General features: G+C 36.4%; 2 protein-coding genes across 3 annotated transcripts in view; both read left to right on the top strand.

Annotated features, from left to right (window-relative positions):
* Positions 1-11859, top strand: part of rimbp2b (RIMS binding protein 2b) — a gene marked incomplete at its 3' end in the record, with an annotated part of 57311 nt that extends 45452 nt beyond the window's left edge. The window contains exons 18-25 of the mRNA XM_081348491.1: positions 1337-1503; positions 2955-3123; positions 3496-3558; positions 6326-6429; positions 9530-9562; positions 10498-10569; positions 10741-10875; positions 11833-11859. Of these exons, the coding sequence (XP_081204617.1) occupies positions 1337-1503; positions 2955-3123; positions 3496-3558; positions 6326-6429; positions 9530-9562; positions 10498-10569; positions 10741-10875; positions 11833-11859 (770 nt within the window). The remainder of the gene's footprint in view (positions 1-1336; positions 1504-2954; positions 3124-3495; positions 3559-6325; positions 6430-9529; positions 9563-10497; positions 10570-10740; positions 10876-11832) is intronic.
* A 5330-nt stretch (positions 11860-17189) lies between these two features.
* The window catches only part of adgrd1 (adhesion G protein-coupled receptor D1), a 44319-nt gene continuing 41508 nt past the window's right edge, over positions 17190-20000 (top strand). Inside the window, exons 1-4 of one of the 2 annotated variants that reach the window (XM_081349798.1) lie at positions 17224-17554; positions 17639-17684; positions 18882-18998; positions 19756-19851. In XM_081349798.1, coding sequence (XP_081205924.1) covers positions 17504-17554; positions 17639-17684; positions 18882-18998; positions 19756-19851 — 310 coding nt within the window. In that variant the 5' untranslated portion in view covers positions 17224-17503. Of the gene's footprint in view, positions 17555-17638; positions 17685-18881; positions 18999-19755; positions 19852-20000 lie in introns of both variants that reach the window. The other variant, XM_081349799.1, reaches the window with a different exon arrangement.

Consider the following 20000-nt stretch of genomic DNA (forward strand, 5'->3'; position numbering starts at 1 on the left):
ATTTCATCTCCTGTCATGTCCATGCTAAGCCCTTAAACCTTAAATTTTATCTCAAAATTTACAAAAGAATACCAGAAAGGGACACAAACAGGTAGGTATTCATTAAGTACTGTTTATAACTACATAGAAGTTCATTCTTCAGCAGTAGTCCCAGCGTTAAAAGAAAACGGGGACAATTGTACAGCTCAAACAACACATTTACTGTAATTAGACAAAAATACAAGCTTCACATTTATTTTAACCTGGAATGTAAACACAGTAACTCAAATGCAGTCGCTAGAGCTTTACTTGTATTGCTGATCTTAAAAAGAACAGAAGCTGCCTTTACCATATAGACATGTGGGAGCCTCTCATTAACATTTGGAAGACAGCATATTTATTGAGCTATTTTTATATATCTTTACATGTTTATTTAGGTTTTAATCAAGAGGCAATTTCTACGTTAATTTCACCTTTATTATTTCCACATGGTAACTTGTCTTTATTCAAGTTAAACATGATTAGGATTAGGTTTGGGATTTTGGTCTGTTTAAGGGTGATTGCTCCTTTCTTTGTGCTTATCGTGTGGTCTAAAACACCAGACAGTGTTTGTGAACCCCTCTTCTCGTCCTCTTCTTCCTCATCGTCCATCTTTTACGGAGCTTTAAAAAGTTTTCCTTTGAGATCCTCAAATGTTTTATTTGCATGGATGTCTTTCTACTGTTGGATGTTGTGTGACTGCTGACCTTAAGAGCAGAGCTGTGTCTTCCCCCCAGTGCCAGCTGTGGTTTTAAATGCTGCTTGTGAATGTTCTGCATATTCTTATCAGTAACTGGGTGCATGATTCACTTCTATCAGATCCATATACACTTCTAATTAACTGGCATGGTCTACTACTGTTTACTACTATCTTAACAGCCATTGGTACAAGATAACAGAAAAGTGTTTTGCGATACCTAATTTTTTTTAATGATTTTTGAGTGGATCATTCCAGTGAAGTATTACTAATTAGTTGCTGCATGTCTGTCCAGGAAAGTTCTGTATGTTTTTACAGTAAAACAGCAATGTTTTATCCATCCCTTGTTTTTTTAACATGCATGGCCATTTCAAACGTGTTCTTACTTCTGTTTTCAATATGCTTGCATATTACCCCACTGGTGTGCTGTGCGGCAGATCATTTCACTGTATAGGGAACATTTGTATCTGGTGTGATTAACATTTTTATGAGTTTATTATGTTAATATGTGTTAATATGACTGATGCCTTTGTAGAAGTAGATTAGGCTAAATGTGTTTTTATCTTTATCTGTCATTTGATTTCTGTGTGTAGCAGAAGCTTGCCCTCTTCTCTGTTTCAGATGGTTATGGTGGACGGGAACGGCGGTCTTCAGACTACTATGAGGAGTCGGAGCCAGAAGACTCCAGAATATTTGTGGCCATGTTTGACTACGACCCCCTGTCAATGTCTCCCAACCCCGATGCTGCTGTAGAGGAACTTCCCTTCAAGGAGGGCCAGATCATAAAGGTTTGATCTGAACTGACTGATGTCAAGCAGTTCTCAACTGTCATTTAATTCCACAGCTTGTTTTTCTCTTGTTTCCACTTTTTCTTTTTTTTCTTTTCTTTCCTTTCCTTTTTAGGGATGCACCTATACAGAAGTGCTGACTATTACCACTAATGGATCATTATATTTATGTACTAATGTACCTATATAATTGCAAATATTAAAAGTATTGATTATTAAATTATATAGTATAGTATTCAAATATAAATATACATTTTTCCTCAAAAATCTTGGTGTCATAACTGTCTGTTTTTGTGTCATGGCTGGTAAAAATTTATATATTTAAGTTAATTATATTTAATATCTAATTATAATATACATTTTCTTAAGTCACCACACATTGGCAGGTGTGGCGAAAAGTTAGTTTTAGACCCTGTGCATAGCCTATATATAAATTGGCAATATTAAACATTCTGATTATATTTATTTATTTAATTATTTATTAAATTATAAATATACATTTATATACATTTATTGTAACAATATATAATGAGTATATAATCAGTTTTGTTATATATATATATATATATATGTATGTTTGTGTGTGTGTATATATATATATATATATATGTGTGTGTGTGTGTGTGTGTGTGTGTGTGTGTGTATGTAGATATACATATATATATATATATATATATATATATATATATATATTGTTTTATATATATATATATATATATATATATATTGTTTTATATATATATATATATATATTGTTTTATATATATATATATATATATATATATATATATATATATATATATATATATATATATATATATATATATATATATATATATATAATACACCTGCTAATTTTATATTCAAAATCTGTTTTATTCTAATTATATGTAGGTATGGAATAATACTGGAATTTTGACTGATATCCTTGATTTATAGTTATATTTAATGTATTTATGTATCAATATAATTGCCAGTATTACATTTAATTATAAATTATAATATGAATTTATAAGTGTTCATTTTTCAATATAAGTTCATTATTTTAAAATGAGTATATAATTTATACAGATATACAGTATATAATCAGTATAATCCTTTTATATCTATACATATACTGTATATAGCTTTAGAATGATTTATTTTGTATAAATAATACTTTGTACATTGCTAGTTGTTATGTTATGTTATTTATGTTTAAGTCAGTCCATTGCTGTCTTGCTATTCCAATGTACTTATTTTTGCTTTCAGAATTCTGTGGCCATTTGCATTTATTTAATTAGCACTTTTATGCAAATGAAAGTTATAGAAGCATAACTGAATAATCCCAGATAAAAAAAAAAAACATTAGACTTAGTGCTACTGTACCAAATTGAGTAGAGGAAATTAGAGAGAGTGTAATTAAAAATGCAATGAAATGAGTTTAATTATGGCCCTGCTGTGTTGTCCAGGTGTTTGGAGAGAAGGACACAGATGGATTCTATAGAGCAGAGGTCTGTGGCCGCAGGGGGCTCATCCCCTGTAACATGGTCTCAGAGATCCAGACGGATGATGATGAAATGATGGACCAGCTGCTCAAACAGGGGTTTCTTCCTCTCAACACGCCCATTGAGAAAATAGGTATGATCTAACAGGTGTGCTGACCCCTGCCCATCTTACCCTTTTTACTTCATTTTCTGCCTTCTCTTTCCTTTCTCTGTTCTGATTTGTTTTACAGTAGATTAAACATGGTGCTTGTCTGCAAATCCTCTACCTGTTCCATAGTTTTCATTTTAGAACCCTTAAAGGGATAGTTCACCAAAAAATGAAAATTCTGTCATCACTCATGTCGTTCTAAACCCATATGACTTTCTTTCATCTGCGGAAAACAAAAGAAGTCATATAGAAGAATGTCAAAGGCAGATTTTTCCTTTAAATCCTCTGCCTTCCTTGCCTTCATCCTTTCCTCTCTCTCTTCCATTTCTTTCTTGCTTTCCTCTTTTTTTTCTCAAGTGAACTGTAATAGGTTCAAAGATGGCCGTTCAATTAATCGCAGGTCCCGGAAATCCAAGAGAGGTTTGTGCCCCCATCTTTTCTTCATCAGTTTTCTCATTCAAACCATCTTTTCTTTTTCACTAAAGTGCCTTTTCTCAGCTCACCTCCAAGTTTCCCTTCATCACTTGAATGACGCTTAAATGTCAGCATGACTTATTCTTCTGTTCCCACTGACACCTCATACTGGAAATAATGCAGATTGAACAGTGGGGTCCAAAAGTCTGCAACTATTGAAAAGGTCTAGATTTTGTATTTTATAGCATCTTGTGCTTTAATGGAAACCGAAACATCTGACCGTTTATACAAAGGAGTTCACATGATCAATGTCACTCATTTACTTTGACTGGGGACCTAGTACAGAAACTTTATTATGTGATAATTATGTGAAATATGTAATATATATATATATATATATATATATATATATATATATATATATATATATATATACTGTATATATACCATTTGGACCCCACAGAAACTTTTCTACTTACTACTAAATGTGCCTTCTATTTTTTCATATCATGACTTGAGTATTAATTCAAGAAAAAAATACATTTTATAGAATTTGTAAAATCATTTTATTGTCCTTAAAAGCAGTCCAATTATCAAAACTCATGCCAATGGTTGAGTCCAATGACTTGAACAGTAAAAATATTTTTAACATAAAGTAAATGACACTTCACCTTAAAAAAGTTGGTAATATGCAACTTTGAATTTACTACTAAATGTGCCTTCTATTTTTTCATGTCATGACTTGTGTATTTATTTTGAGCCATTCAAGAAAAAGTGCTGCATGTGTCATTTTGTAGAATTTTTAAATCCTTTTATTGTCTTAAAAAGTAGCCAAAACTTTTCTTTTTTTTTTAAAGCTAGGGTAGACAATGTTTTCCATAAACAGTTTTTGTAATTCTGGTTAAAAATCTCTTAACATCCTGATAGCAATCAATAATAGAAGTGGTCTAGGTAATAAAAAAAATGTCTTCTGTGGAAGTCTCAGGACCAAAAAATGTTTGTCTGAATGCAATGATACGATGTCATACCTGCCTGTCAACATATGTATTTGCATACTTCTGCGCACCCTGCTCGCGCAGACATCACAGATCATCAGTGCATTCCGAAAGGTTATGTAGAGTTCTAGACAGACAGTCACTGAACAAACAGCAGCCAACTTTTACAGTTTATTTTTAACCAAAACAACAAGCTTATGCTGCTTTCACTCCATAACTACCTTTATTAAGAGATGGCAACCCACTGAGCGGTTTCTATGTCAACACTATCAATGCCGAAATGAATCTGCAGCAGTCCGGTGGTACAAGTCAGCTCAAAGTTATTTATCGTTCACTATAATTGTAATGTTATGTGCTTTGAGTAAGGTAATTTAATGCAGTCTCTCGTGATGCAGACTCTGCTCTGGCTGTGCGCATTCATGTGTTTTGGAGGAGGCGTGGCTTTGGAGAGCTGTCTGATGGGAGGGTGGGATCTTATGCTTTCAAAGCTAGCTTGCTATTGGTAGTAGGGCTGGGTAAAAAATATAGATTTCTCGATTTTAATCGATTCTCTTTTTACGAACTGATATCGATTCTAAATCCCAAGAATCGATTAGTCATCCTGTTTTCAGTTGATGAATGAATGGAACATTGTTGCGCGCATCCCATCCAATAAATCGCAATGATCTTTGTGCTTTGTTATTACTGATATGAAACAAAGTCTCAGATTTCAAATTACGTCCATTTTCTTACGAAATTCAAAAACATAATTACCGTTTTGGCGCTGTGACGTGAGATCGCTCTGGCGCAGCTCAGCTCAAGAGAAGCAGCAACGCGCACATTATCTTCTCTTCCGCCTTAATAACACTAGTTACTGCGCGAAATAAACATGAATGAGTATCTGAAAGTGTGTTAAAAGGTAGAGTACAACTTATCGAAGTATGTATCAATCAGTCAATCGCTCAATCAGTGTTTCAACCGTAAACAATGTCATGTAACGTCACATTTACCTCAGAAAAAACATATCCAGTGACCATAAACTCGTTAGTCAGCTAGAAAAATTAACTCTAGAGAGGAGCATTTTGTTAAATATATGCACCATATTACATATTCATAATAACTTTTAATGTTCTTCCATATTTAATGCATGTTTGAATAAATTTGGAAAGTTTATGACAGCCACCATTTAAATGTTTATATAATTTCATATAACTTTATTATTATAAAAATACATAAGTGTAATTTAAGTGTTTGTATACAAATCAGTTCATTTTTACCTTCAATATTATAGTAGGCTAATGAAGCTACAACTGACTCCCATAGTTTACAATAATAGTTAAGAGATTTGTTTTCCTTGAGAAAATTTGCAATGTATTGTACCTGATATCCAAAATAATCAATATTGAATCGAATCGAATCGTTATCGAAATCTAATCGAATTGCAAGCTTGTGAATCGAAATCGAATCGAATTGTGAAATTTTTGTCAATACCCAGCCCTAATTGCTAGCCTCTCCGAAATTGCCTACCCTAGCTTTAACATAAAAAAAATACACTTCACCTTGAAAGTTGGTAATATGCAACTCTGAATTTATCCATAAGAGGGCATCACATTCTTGCTGTCATCATTACAACCAGGCTTGCTGTCATTCATAAATCATGCTTTCCTTTTTTATATATTTATTTGTAATTAATTTTAATGATCAAAATAAATATCAAATAGTTCTTTGTTTTTTGTTTTCTTTCTCACCAGAACTTATTTATTTGTTTTATCCATCTATTCTTGCTTTTTTTTTCTCAGAAAGGAATAAAAGGAGTGGAAGGCAGCACGCGGTGTCGACACGGAGGATGGTGGCCCTATATGACTATGATCCCAGAGAAAGCTCTCCTAACATCGATGTGGAGGTAATGGAGACAAAGCTCTGTGCTTTCTTGCACTTATGGTCTCATCCCATAAGCTTTTGATTTTACGCTGGATTGCCTGGATGCCTGCCTCTGTAAAAGCCACCAAATTCATTTTCAGCCTATTGTCTTTGCTTTTGCGGCAATAATGTGGTTTGTATTTTTTTATGTTACTGTTCATTCAGATGGCACATGGCAGCTCTAAAGATTTAGTTCGGTTTAAAGATTGTTCACCCAAAAAAAAGAAAATCCTGTATGACTTGGTTCCCTTTCAGTCAGTTACGTTCGACGTTACGTCGCTACTGACATATTAGGGTCTCACTTGGGAGCCTTTGGGTAATAAGAAAACAGACCAGTGAACATTGGCTAGTAAGATTCCAAGCCACTCCCCTGGACTAATGGGTATATAAGCTTACCGGAAACTCACTCATTCATCTTATTGCTTCGGAGCAGAGCGGTTGTTTCAAAGCTCTTTGCCATTTACCTTCACTTTGAGAGGAGACACTTCTACAGTTGGAGAAAAGGCGCTTTCAGTGGGGTTTGCTCCCCACGATTGCACTGATAAGTGCAGCGAATACACCCCTGGGTGAATCGAGGTTGGACGATTGGTTTCTCAGCACGGGGCGTGATGCACAGCATCGTCCTGCCCCGGTGCCTTTCTTCCCGGAGGTGCATGAGGAGGTCACGAAGTCTTGGAAGGCACTTCTTACTGCCCGAAGCCGCTTCACTGCTTCCTCCGCTCTCACTACCCTCGATGGTGGGGAGGTCAAAAGTTACGCAGAGATTCCTCAGGAGGAGCGTGCGATTGTGGTGCATTTATGCCTGCAAAGAGCCGCCACCTGGCAGAATTGCCCATCCAAGGCCTATAAGTTCTTAGCAGCTCTTGCCGCCAAGGCTTACAGTACCCCTGGACAGGGTGCCTCCACCCTGCATGCTATGGCCCTCCTGCAAGTTCATCAGACCAAAGCACTAAAAGAGCTGCACGAGGGTTATTCTGAGCCGGGGTTGTTTCAAGAACTGTGCACGGCGACTGACCTGGCGTTGGCCAGACTATGTCCACCTTGGTTGTCCAGCAACCTGAACCTGGCTGAGATGGACGCAGACAAAGCTCGCTTTCTCGATGCCCCCATCTCCCAGGCCGGCTTCTTCGGCAACACTGTTGAAGACTTTGCCCAGCAGTTCTCAGCAGTAGAGAAGAAAGATTAAACACATCTTGCCCCGGCGGGATGCTTATGCTACCAGACCGCCGAGGGCTGCCCCTCCGCCTGCCCATCGCCGAGGGCACCTACATCAGCAGCAGACAACATACAGGCTGCAATCTTTTGTTGTAAGAGTTTATTTCTGGTCCCACATTTTCACTAAAAGAGCAGTTTCCTCAATCTCTGGGTCACATGAGGACGCAACCATCTCCTGCCAAACCTTTGAGGCTTCCATGGGGCCAGGTAGGAGTCACACCATCCTCACTTCCTCTACTTCGGGGCGCTACACCTCTCTGGTTGGACCCCAGTGTATAGGTCTGTAGTTCCGCTGGTGCCACTCGCACAGTGTGTGGGGTCCTGGCTAGCTCTTTCCAGCCCGTCTCGTTCGCTTATTCAGATGATCAGACTTGGTTATGCAATTCAGTTCGCCCTGTGTCCCCCCTGGTTCAGCGGCGTCCTGTTTACCTCAGTGGCAAACAAAGATGCCCCTGTCCTACGTGCGGAGATTGCGGTCCTTCTAGCGAAGGACACAATAGAGCCGGTCCCTCCAGCCAAGAAGAAGTCAGGGTTTTACAGCCCGTACTTCATCGTACCCAAGAAAGGCAGTGGGTTACGGCCGATCTTGGATCTTTGTGTCTTGAACTGGGCTCTTCACTAGCACCCGTTCTAGATGCTAATGCAGAAACTCATCCTCACGTGCGTTTGCCCCTAAGATTGGTTTGCAGCGATCGACCCGAAGGACGCGTACTTCTATGTTTCGTTTTTGCCTCAACACAGACTGTTCCTTTGGTTTGCTTTCGAGGGTGAGGCATACCAGTACAAGGTCCTCCCCTTTGGGCTGTCCCTGTTTCCGCACATCTTCACGAAGGGAAGTGGGCATTCAAATTCTCAAATGTACACCCTGCTGGATCCCATCTCGGCTCCTCAGCACAAACCTAAGTGAGTGAGTTGCCAGCAAGTTTATTTACCCGTATGTCCAGGGGAGTGGCTTGCGATGCAAATCTTACTTGACAATGTTTGTTGGCCCGTTTTCTTTCTACCCGAAGGTGATTGATGTCCCAAGTGAGACCCCAATACCTCAGTATTGACGCAATGCCTCCGTTACCCTCCTTCAGGGAACGAGGTTTACAAAAGTTTCATTCATTTTGTTATGTGCTTGTCTTTTTTATTCATTTAAAAAAAAATAGTACTCAAATTATACTTAAGTATACTTAAATATATTTAAGTAAAACATGTTTATTTCAGTCAATGCAACATTTATAATTTTAGTTCGAAGTTTAGTTTAGTTTAAATTTAAACATTTTAATAGTTTGTTAACAATAATAACACTGGTTTACCAAATAACAAATAGTCCCACTCAAACGTATGCTATTGGTTGAGCCAATGTAGCTGTTTTGGCTTTGGACAATAGAAAGCATTTTAACATAAAAAAATGAAACTTCACCCAGTTGGTAATTTGCACTTCTGAATTTATCCGTTAGAGGGCGTCAAAATAGAATAACAAAAAAATTAGGCTATTCATGTTGCCATCCTGACAACCAGGTCTGCTGTCATTCATAAATCATGCTGTGCTTTTTTTACATATTTACATGTGTTAATTTTTTAAAATGTAATTTTACTTTATGTAAGATCTTAATCATAAAAAAATAAAAATCTAAGCAGAAAAAAGAAACAGCAGTGTTAAAAACAATACATTTAAAAACACATAATTGGGTAAATTGTGTCCTCAGTAGTAACACCCATCGAACTTGTCCAGTTAAAATTCCAGTTAAATTGAAAGAAAATCTCAGAGAACAAACAATATAAGATCTGGTAATAATTCTATATTAGTAGTAATAGTATTTTCAAGTCTTTTACACCCCATTGTCACTTACTGTCACCTTTGCATTGCCGCTGGCGTACAGGCCCGCTATGGGGGCAGCTTGCAGAGTGAGGAGGTGAGTGTGGAAGGAAGTAGTGAGTACACTCACTGGGCCTGTGACAAATGACACTCTATTTCCTGCTGAGGGAGCTCACTGCACTGTATCAGCACCTGTACTGTTTGTGGACATCTCACTTTTAGGGCCCCCACATCATAATGCATGAACAATACATTTGCATTGTGCACTGAATGTGTTTTAAAGCCTTCATAATATGCTTGATGAATGATTCTCTTAGGAATAAGCGTAATAGGAAGCCTTGTGTTTCATGATGGAAGTATTAGTGCCATGCTTTAGTGAACAAAATATGCATTTAAATTAATTCCAATGTGTATGCATGCATTTATTGGATATTATGAATCATTATAATGCGTTTATGAAGGCTTTGTGACAGGCTGTCATAAAATTTGCTCCGCTGTAAGTGAGTGAGTTCCTATGAAAGGAATATGGAATGGTTGTTTGTGACACTCTGTGTGTGTTTTTTGCTGTTGTTAGACTGGAGGTAAGGGGTTACACAATCACTGTTGTTTTGTGAACACAGCTCACAGTCTCCCAGAGAGGACCTGCCTTGCCCAGTGTTGGTTGATCTGTGTTTGTATTTCATTAGTTTGGTGGATGTTGTTTTGGACCTGAACTAAAGAATGTTGCTATAAAATATTAGATTTTATTTTCATTCTAATAAGGAACATAGTGTCTCTTTTTTATATGTGATATTTCTTAGCTTTTTTATAGATAGATAGATAGATAGATAGATAGATAGATAGATAGATAGATAGATAGATAGATAGATAGATAGATAGATAGATAGATAGATAGATAGATAGATAGATAGATAGATAGATAGATAGATAGATAGATAGATAGATAGATAGATAGATAGATAGATAGATAGATAGATAGATAGATAGATAGATAACTGAAATCTAACATGTTTTTCTCTTTCTGTTCTTCAGGCCGAACTGACGTTTTGTGCAGGGGATGTGATCACAGTGTTTGGAGAGATCGATGAGGATGGCTTTTATTATGTGAGTAGGTTATTCACACCTGTGTTTTTGGTGCAAATACTATACTATTCCGCAAATGTGTTTTCCTCAGTGACCAGCATTTAAAAAAACCTGCTATTGACATTGAACACAGGAGAGCTGCCGCACTGGGATTTAGCCATAGATGCGTGATATCCTCTGTTTTCTATTCAGGGGGAGCTCAATGGACACAAGGGTTTGGTCCCCTCCAATTTTCTTGAAGAAGTGCCTGATGACGTGGAGGTTTACCTCACAAACACCCCGAGCCGTCACCCCCAGGACCACCCGCCCCGGACAAAGAACAAAAGGGTACATCCTGTTACACACTAGCCCTCTGTCATCCATTTATTTTAATCTTCTTCCTGCTCCGCTGTTTTTTTTCCTCTTCTCCGTCTGTGTTTGTGTTGTGTGACAGCCGGTTGCTTTTTTGATGGATCATTGAAGGAAAACAGAAAAGAAAAGAAAAATGAAGACAGCTTACTAAACACAGAGACATACCGTTAAATGCAAGACTGAGGAACCTTTATTTTTATGTCAGATGCTCTGCGGAAGCATTTGAGGAGAAATGTGAACTGTTAATGAAATTGCATATTCATACAGCATTGTTTGAAAAAAGAATTCACGCAAAGAGACGTGCCAGATTATTAGTTGTTTATTGTTATTATTCATGGGAAAAGAAGCACTAAAAGACTCTTTATTATTTTTTACTTAATTCACAAGTGAAGCATTGTAATTGATGCTTTATGAATGTAACTGTGTTTAAACGTGAAATCAATTTATAATAGAGGAGATAGTTTTGATGTACAGAGAACTGAAACCATGTAGAACTGTAGAACTGCATGCTTTTACTTTCAGAATGCTTCTCAACGCCACCATGAAACTTTTTTAGGTGCTTTAACGGATTGAGACCAGTTAAAAAAAAAAAAACGAACCTTAAATCCTTTTGTATATGTTTCCAAAATAATTGTTTTTGTATATTGCTGATATATAAGACTATCAACTTACAGAGACACAAAACAAATGTTGCAAGTAGAGAGAGGTATCAAGAATGATTTTATCTGTAGATGTAGATATTGTACAATGGACTGTAAAAAAAAAAGAAAATATAATTGCTGATGGATGTTCTGCTCAATCATCAGGACCCATCAAGGTTTTTCTGTACTGAAAGTTTGGTGATTTTATTTTTTCATATTCATTGTGAAGACAATTGAGATGCATTACATCATGGCATTGTTTTTTTTTTTCCTCACTTGCTTGGCAAAACAGAAGAAGAGTGTTCATTTCACTCCGTAACGGCTCAGTATCTGTCACGTAAGTGAGCAACAGAGGATACAACGAATAACGCTGTCTTCGTCTAATGCATACGACACGGGTCCTTATTACTGTTGCACTTGGTATGCATAAAACAGGCACATTAACACCAAGCATTTACAAAATAAATTGTTCACTGGCTCTAATTGCTCAAATGTAAGAAAAATCTAACACAGAATTTACGTATATTTATAATTACTTTTTGTAATTTCAATATTTTTATATTATTTAAATATATATTTTAAATATTAAATTATTTCAATATGATTTAAAATCTATAGTATATATATATTTTAAAAAACAAATAATAATTAAAAGATGTATATTTATAATATTTGTTATGAATTCAATTTTATTTAAGAATTTCACACTAAAATAATGGGTTACGTTGACATTCTTTGTATGCGCACAAATTAGCATTTATACACATGCATGCACAGACAAGGCACATAACACTCATCAAAACACACCTGTAATTCTCATCTCATATATTTGTGCATCAGTTTCACAGTACTACAAGTAGCGCTGCTCAGAGAGCTGTGATTGGTCCACTGCTGTCAGTGCATTAGACAGGCACAGCTGGTATCTTCAGTTGTTTCTCTGGGTGTTGTCCATTATAATGTTCGTCTTTCATTGACTCCTACTGTAAGTCTTAAAAAGCTATGAGGCCATTGTTGCACGGTCAGAATTGGACCCCTGACCCCCTTACCCCCACCCCTTCTCTTTTCTAATGTGTGCAGTTTAGTAGATTCCTAGTGTAAGCCCTGGGACAAACCCTCTCCTCTCCTGTGGACGTGCACCCTATCATACTGCACTGAGCACGAATTCCCACTATTTCAATTTTTATTTCAAAACGAATACTGAAACATTGGCAAGGTCAGCCAGGTCATACAGGTGTGTGTGTGTGTGTGTGTGTGTGTGTGGGGTGCACTATTTCCATTGAATCTAGGAACGAACTCAAACAAGCATAAGTATCCTCACCCTTATTCGTCTAAGGCGTAGATTGTAGTTCTATTCTCATATATATTTGATTGAATTGATTTTTATTTTAAGTTTATGCGTTCTTGCAGCCACTTTTGTAAATGAAGCTTTTTTAAAGCAGGTTTGATTTGGCTCCAACACCCTTGGTGAAGTTACCATGCTGAAAGGTGATAGATTACTTCAAAAGACTGGTAAATTAAATACTTATCTTCTCTTTTCATTGCCATTATAGATTGTCACTGTTAGCGTAAATACTCATTTTAATGATGTGTTGTGCAACTATACGACTAAAATTAAGGTGTTTTTGCTGTTGAGTTCATAATTAGTTCATTGTCATTGAGATTACTGTCATGTCACTGTGTAAAAACAGTCAATTTCTTATGATTATGTTGTTGCACTTGCAGTCTGAACAGGTTTATTAATGTTTTAATGAGAGTTTAGCTAGAATTTTGTGCAGTTTTACTAAAACGATTCCCACAGATGACTTTTTAGAGTGCCGCCCCCTATTGGCTGGATGTATTATTTTATGATGCAAAATGTACTATACATTCATAATTGACTGTATGGTGGCCCCTCTGGGACAGAAAGGACTGTGAGAGGAGATGGGAGTGTCTGTTGTACAGTAATGACGTTGAGATGCTTTAAAAGGCAAAGAAACACTTTCTTTTCTTTTTAAACATCCAGCCCCTGAACTGTCCCTTGCGGGTCTTCCGTTAGGTTCCCGTGGAAAAAGCGGGCCCTCCCAGAAGAAGTGCCACCCCCACAGTGCGCCCACACGTCCCGGGGTCCGGCCCCGCAGCACAGGGGCCCGGCAGTTCCTTCCGGCGCCCCCGAGCTGACTCTAAGAAAAAAGGACTGCTCTCCAAAGGAAAGAATCTATTGAAAAGGCTTGGTGCTGTCAAATAGTTTCACTCACAGTAAACCCTCCTCACGGCAGCCGGGTTAAGGAAAAAAGTGGAATTATAAGAGAAGGTGGGGGAAACAAAATAACTCTTCTCCCATCTTCTGTTTCTGTAATCACATGAATTGGGCATGGAAAAGAGAAAGGGAAATGGTGGAAACTAGGGCTTTCATGACCACTACTTCAGCTTTATCCCATTGAAGCTGTTACTCCAAACACTAAGTCTTGTTTGCCCACTTTTAATTCTTAAAAGCACAGAAATGCTCACTAATGTGAGTTGATGTCTTGTCTTAAATATACAGTACAGGGGATAATGAAATATAATCTATGTGTATTAAATTAGGATAGTATTTTATTATATTTGATTGATTTTAAGGGATAGTCAATTATTGTAGTATTTATGTGATAACATTATTATTTAACAGCAGCAACATCTACAATATTAAACATAAAAAAGAATTACATTTCCCTTAAACATTCATTTAATATAACAAATATGTAAGGAATAATGTATAGAGAGGCGGTCGTTATAGCGAATAACAACCCCGACAGGCTGAACAGGACCCCGACGCGAAGCGGAGGGATCAGCCTGAAGGGGTTGTTATTCGCTATAACGACCGCCTCTCTATACATTATCCCGCTTATTACATGGCTACCTACAAAATAAATAAATAAATTGACACGAATTATTGATTTAAAAAGGAGTTTATTGATTTAAAAACGATTGTATTGCTTCCGCCAAAGAAAATAGTCCGTTCCGCGTCCATAGCAACGCGCTGTTTTTCATGGCAACGGTCTGTTATCAAGAAATAACAGACCGCATTACATTGGAATTCAGCCAAGCCATGTAATAACCGATAATAATAATTAATATAACTATTTTTGGCACATTTTAGATCTAGAACTTCTTTTCTAAGAGAAAAATAACCTAGCACAATTTTTTAGCACAAATATGAAATGTGGGTTTTTCAGTGACTAAACACTGCTTATGTCTACAAAAAACGCTCTGCCACTTTTGACTGGATTGTTTTAGCACTAAAAGGTCATGAAACTCCTAGTGGAGCCCCGTCATATTTGCCTTATTCAATGCACAATGGTTTGTGTTGTGTCCAGTCAGTTGGGTGAGATTCGTCTGTCTGTGTCATGTGCAGTCACGTAGATGTTTTCCTCCTCATGAAAAAAGCAGTGTATTTCAAATCTGTGTGACCAAGTGTTGTGTTGTTTTTTTTGCAATGTGTGTCAAAGCAGGGAGGGAGGACTCTAACCTTGTTTAAACCACTTTGGAAAGAACAAATGTCTGTTTAAATGGTTCGTAAATCCATTCGCATGTAAATTGTGCAAATGAATGCAGCAATTTACTTCAGAATGTTTTTATACGCGATTTACACATGCAGTTCTGTATGTTTTCACAAACAAGGCCACTTATTTAGCACAACTTATTCATAATTTTACATAAATCAGTTTGGTTTTTGGCTCACCGATGCCTCTCCCAGCATTCAAACCATTTGAATAAAATGATGCACCTATTCTGTACTTGATAAGGATGAAGGAAATGAGCAATTGTGAATGTATGGCCAAGGAAAATCTTTCTGGAAACATTTCCAACCGTTTCCAATACGTGATCCAGTCTGTACTTGTTCCCCATTCATTGTTCATCTTTTTTTGTCATTTCACCCCTACATTTTGCCCTGAACAAACATGCTAAAGTAGGTTTGCAAGGATTGACCGAGACTGCCAAAAGAAAAAGAAAAACAGGAATGTATGAGAAACATTCTGTATATCTTGTACAATTTACAGCCAAACCCCAGGCATTTTAATTCATCAGAATAACTGTATTTTTTTTTATTTATTTTTTTTTGCCGAGTCATTTAATCATAAGATATGTTACAGAACATCGCTTCTACATGTTTGAGTGACTGCTGCTCTTTTTGTACTTTTGTCCATTTGTACATTCTTTTTAAATGTTTATACTTGCTTTTCAGACTGCCTTTTTTGTACATTAAACTTTATAATCTGACAGTGCAAGCTATCCTCATGGTGTCTTCAAACCATAATGTTTTAAAGTCTGCAATCGTGTGCTAGCTTTATGAAAAAGAATTATAAGCCTATATTGATGGTTATCAAATATTGTGTGAGTGTGCATGTGCAGTTTTATATCAAAATAAATTTGATATTTTATACACACTGTAGTACGAGTTTATTTTATTAACTCAATATTCAATGTTCTACAGTTTTACAGGTGAGTGAATGCGTAATGGTGATGGTTGATACAATATAACCATGTGCTTCCAATAGATGGCGCCCAAAGTCAAGAATTGCCAGTGATTTACATCCTTTAAAGGTGTGTACAAATTCACAAAATGTACAAGGGTCAAAGGCCGTTCTCTTTCTCTCTCATACACACTCTAAAATAAAACAATAAATGTATATAGGCTACCTGCACACACTTTTTTGTCCCTTCATGCGTATTTTACCAGAGTAGATTACCACGTTCATTTGTTTTTAGCTCTGCCACCCCACCTTTTTTTATATATATATATATAATATAAACAGAAAAAAGAACAGGTATGAGATCATCATATAAATAGCATAAAAGCTTCACATAGAGACTTTTTTCTCTTTACTATTATTCAACCCAAGTAGTAACTCAATATCATTTTTATTATCTATCTGAAATAACAAAAAGTTTGGTTTTCCTTTAGCCCATTTTTGCTTATGTATATGGTATTTCCCCATAATCAAAAAAAGATAAACAATAAAGGCCACATTTGGTGTAATCTTTCTCTATTCAAATAAATAAAAACGTATTTTTCACAAAAGTAAGCTTTCATCCCTAAGCATTTACAAAGAAAACATTACAAATCTACCCAAAACATTTAGCTATGAATGCAATTTAAAAATAAGTGGACATGTTCTTTTATCAGCCCCACCTTATAGTCTTTTTTTTATCTTAAAATTACGTCATTAGTAAATGTTTTCCACGTCCAGAGGAAAAGTTCTAGAGTTTGTTCAAAATGGGCCTATTTTTAACTGCTCTAAAAAATAATTATTTTTAATTGTTAGCTGTGTATTTCAATAGATTATAATTTATTCAGTTGTTAATCCAGATCGTATCATGAAGAAGACGTTGTCACGGGCTAGATGTTACTATTCTCAACGCTGCTCAAGATGGACCAATGACTGTTGCTTGTGATTACTATCTAAAGTTATAGAGATTGACGGAACGTAATTCCTTTCTGATGTCAGGTTTCTTGTAATGAACAGATTTACACTAACTCTAATGTATGAATATCTGTGCTATGACAAGCATGTCCTGATTTTTAAATGGGAATCAATGTAGGAGCCTGCATGCGCCCCCTGCAGGAAAACAACTTCGTGTCCCATAGGGAACAGTTATGTAGTAGCATTAACCGCCCAATGGGCTCAACCCACTGAAGAGCGCGCGAGCTCAGCGCTTGTACTTCATCTTCATCAAAGCTCGAGCGCAGCGCGCGATAGGCTACTAACGGACTCTTAAACGATGGATTACAAACTCTGAATTTAGTTACCAATTACAAGTGATCTTTATTACTATTTTGACCGTCATATCCTGACGCACTCAAAACTTTTTTTTTCTTAGCAAAATATCCTAAAACATATCTTTACTCTGATAAAAGCGCAATGATTTGTTCTTTTACCATTAACGGCGCAGTATAGATTTGAAGACTGTAACTTTCTTTTGTTGCTGAAAACTCTCTTTAAACCATGGACTTAATATACTGTAAAGTCCTACTGACTCTCCTGAGCGTATTTCAGGTAAGATTAGTTTTATGGACAGAAGAAGCATTTGTTTTTAATATAGCTTGATGTGATTTTTAATGTTGTTGTTGTTGTTTTAAGTTCTTTCAGGTTCGTAGTGACACTGTATCACCGTCAAAACATCCAGGTAAAATAAATTCAAATTATTATTTTTTTTCCTCCAGATCTCGAAAACGTAAATTTGGTAGGCTACATTTAGATCAAATTCGTTATTTTCGTTAACTTTAGGCCTGCACTAATAAACAGTAAGAAATTAATCTTAATGTGGATGAATGTGTTTTTTTTTCTCTCTCTCTCTTTTTCTTTTTTCTCAGTTGTGTTGAATTTAAAAGGTTCATTTAATTCACTGCAACCTTTAGGCTGTAGCCTAGTCCAAAAAAAAAACGTCATTTACATTGAAATGATAGTTTTACTGGCGATTTACAGACACATGGTTGAAATGTCTTCTACAAACACTGAATACGTCACCGTAATCGCAGCGAAACGAAGCATCGACATTTAAATCGGTTTAACGTTAAAGTTTCTTTCTACAAATAGAGACCAAAATACTCCTTCCTCCATCCACAACAGCACTTTCTGATCGAAATCTGCTCGAAAACCTATCTAGTTCTGTAAAAATACGTTGTATTGATGAGGTAAATTGATAGGTAAACAAAACTAAAACTATACATACACACTCTCTCTCTCTCTCTCTCTCTCTCTCTCTCTCTCTCTCTCTCTCTCTCTCTATATATATATATATATATATATATATATATATATATATATATATATACTTACTTTCTAAAAGTATTAATATATATTAATTAAGAGTTAAGACAACTTTCTAAAATAAATAATTAAGATATAACTTATAATTTATCACCTTACAAGTTACTGGAATTTTGATAAATTTGTTTCATGATAGAAATATTTTAATTATTAACCACTAAAATTGCTGTCTTTGCATACAGATAGAAATGTCAAGATTTCATTCTCAAAAGGCAAGTCCTAAGAGGTATTTCCTTATAGTCCAGGTTAAGCACTCTTCTGGATGTTTGTTACCATGCACACAGAATTTTCCAAATTGAAGAAAAAATAATAATTCTAAATTGACCAGCTGGGATGAGTCTGAACTGGACTGAACCAGTGATAAACAGTAGAGTTGTCTGAAGATCATTTCCAAAACTCTGTCAACCTTAATAAAAATAAACAGAAAACAATCGTTTAAATGATGATGCTGGATTGAGACTACAAACTCTCACTATAATGTTTTTTGTGTTTTCACTTGTGTACAGTATTTGCATTGATGTACATGCTTGGATTGTGTGTATGTTGTGCTCAGGCCTGCAGGTGCTGGCCACGGCTTCACACTACTGGCCCCTGGATTCAGTGGAAGGGATCCGCGGTCTATCGGACCAGATTGGGAACAGAACAGGTCATGTTAATGGGACTAACATAAGTATGTAAACATATGTCACACCTGCCTTTCTTTCTTTCTTTCTTTCTTTCTTTCTTTCTTTCTTTCTTTCTTTCTTTCTTTCTTTCTTTCTTTCTTTCTTTCTTTCTTTCTTTCTGTCTGTCTTTCTTTCTGTCACCCCAGCTGTTTAACATTCTTCTACGGTCACGTCTTAGTTTCAGAAATCTCTGTGGCTTTGCAGCTGTCTTCAGCTCTTAAAACGAACTGATTTGCTTATTTGAGTCGAAAAGTTGAGGACTTGCATGATTACCTCAGTTGTGATGAAGACAACTGACTGTGACATTTAAGGGTGTCAAAGGTACACAGTTTCTCTCAGTGATTTACTAGAGTTTTAGAGGACCAAACTCACCAATATACAGTACATCTTGGTAAAAAACTGTTGAAAATAAGGAATTTGTGCATGTAAGACAAACATCCACACAATATTCCATAGCTGGAGTATATTTCCAGTAAGTACAGTATGGCATTTGTTCTGTGCCGGCTAATTCTGAACAAATGGAGGGCTGAGAGGAATTCGCTAGGCCTCTCAGACTTGTGTCGGCGCAATGTGTTGTCCCATGTGCGGACCTGAAAGATATGTTAAAATCTCATTGAATCATCTAGTCCACCATGTCTGCCTGAGTGTCTCACAATGTCCCTTTTTTCCCCGTCTCATGTCTCTATACTCATTTGTACATGTGTATGTTGCTGAATCACCTGTCTCACTTTCTTTGTTATTTCCACATTCTCTCCATCACAGCTGTCAGAATCCACAACCACACTGTCCTGACTACCCATAATTCTTCCTCTGTGTATACCAATGACTCTGCCTACACTAACATTTCCGCCACTGTAGGTGAGGCTCTCACACGTTCACTCACTTACTAGTACACAGCTAGGGTCTCAAAGAAGAGCGTTAGGGGCTATACATTCATGTAGACCTTGTATATCAGCGAGACATCATTAGGAGAAAATAAACTAAAAAAAACTCTGATATATGACCAT

This window comes from Scardinius erythrophthalmus (genome assembly GCF_964197995.2).
Source record: "Scardinius erythrophthalmus genome assembly, chromosome: 20".
Lineage (NCBI taxonomy): Eukaryota > Metazoa > Chordata > Actinopteri > Cypriniformes > Leuciscidae > Scardinius > Scardinius erythrophthalmus.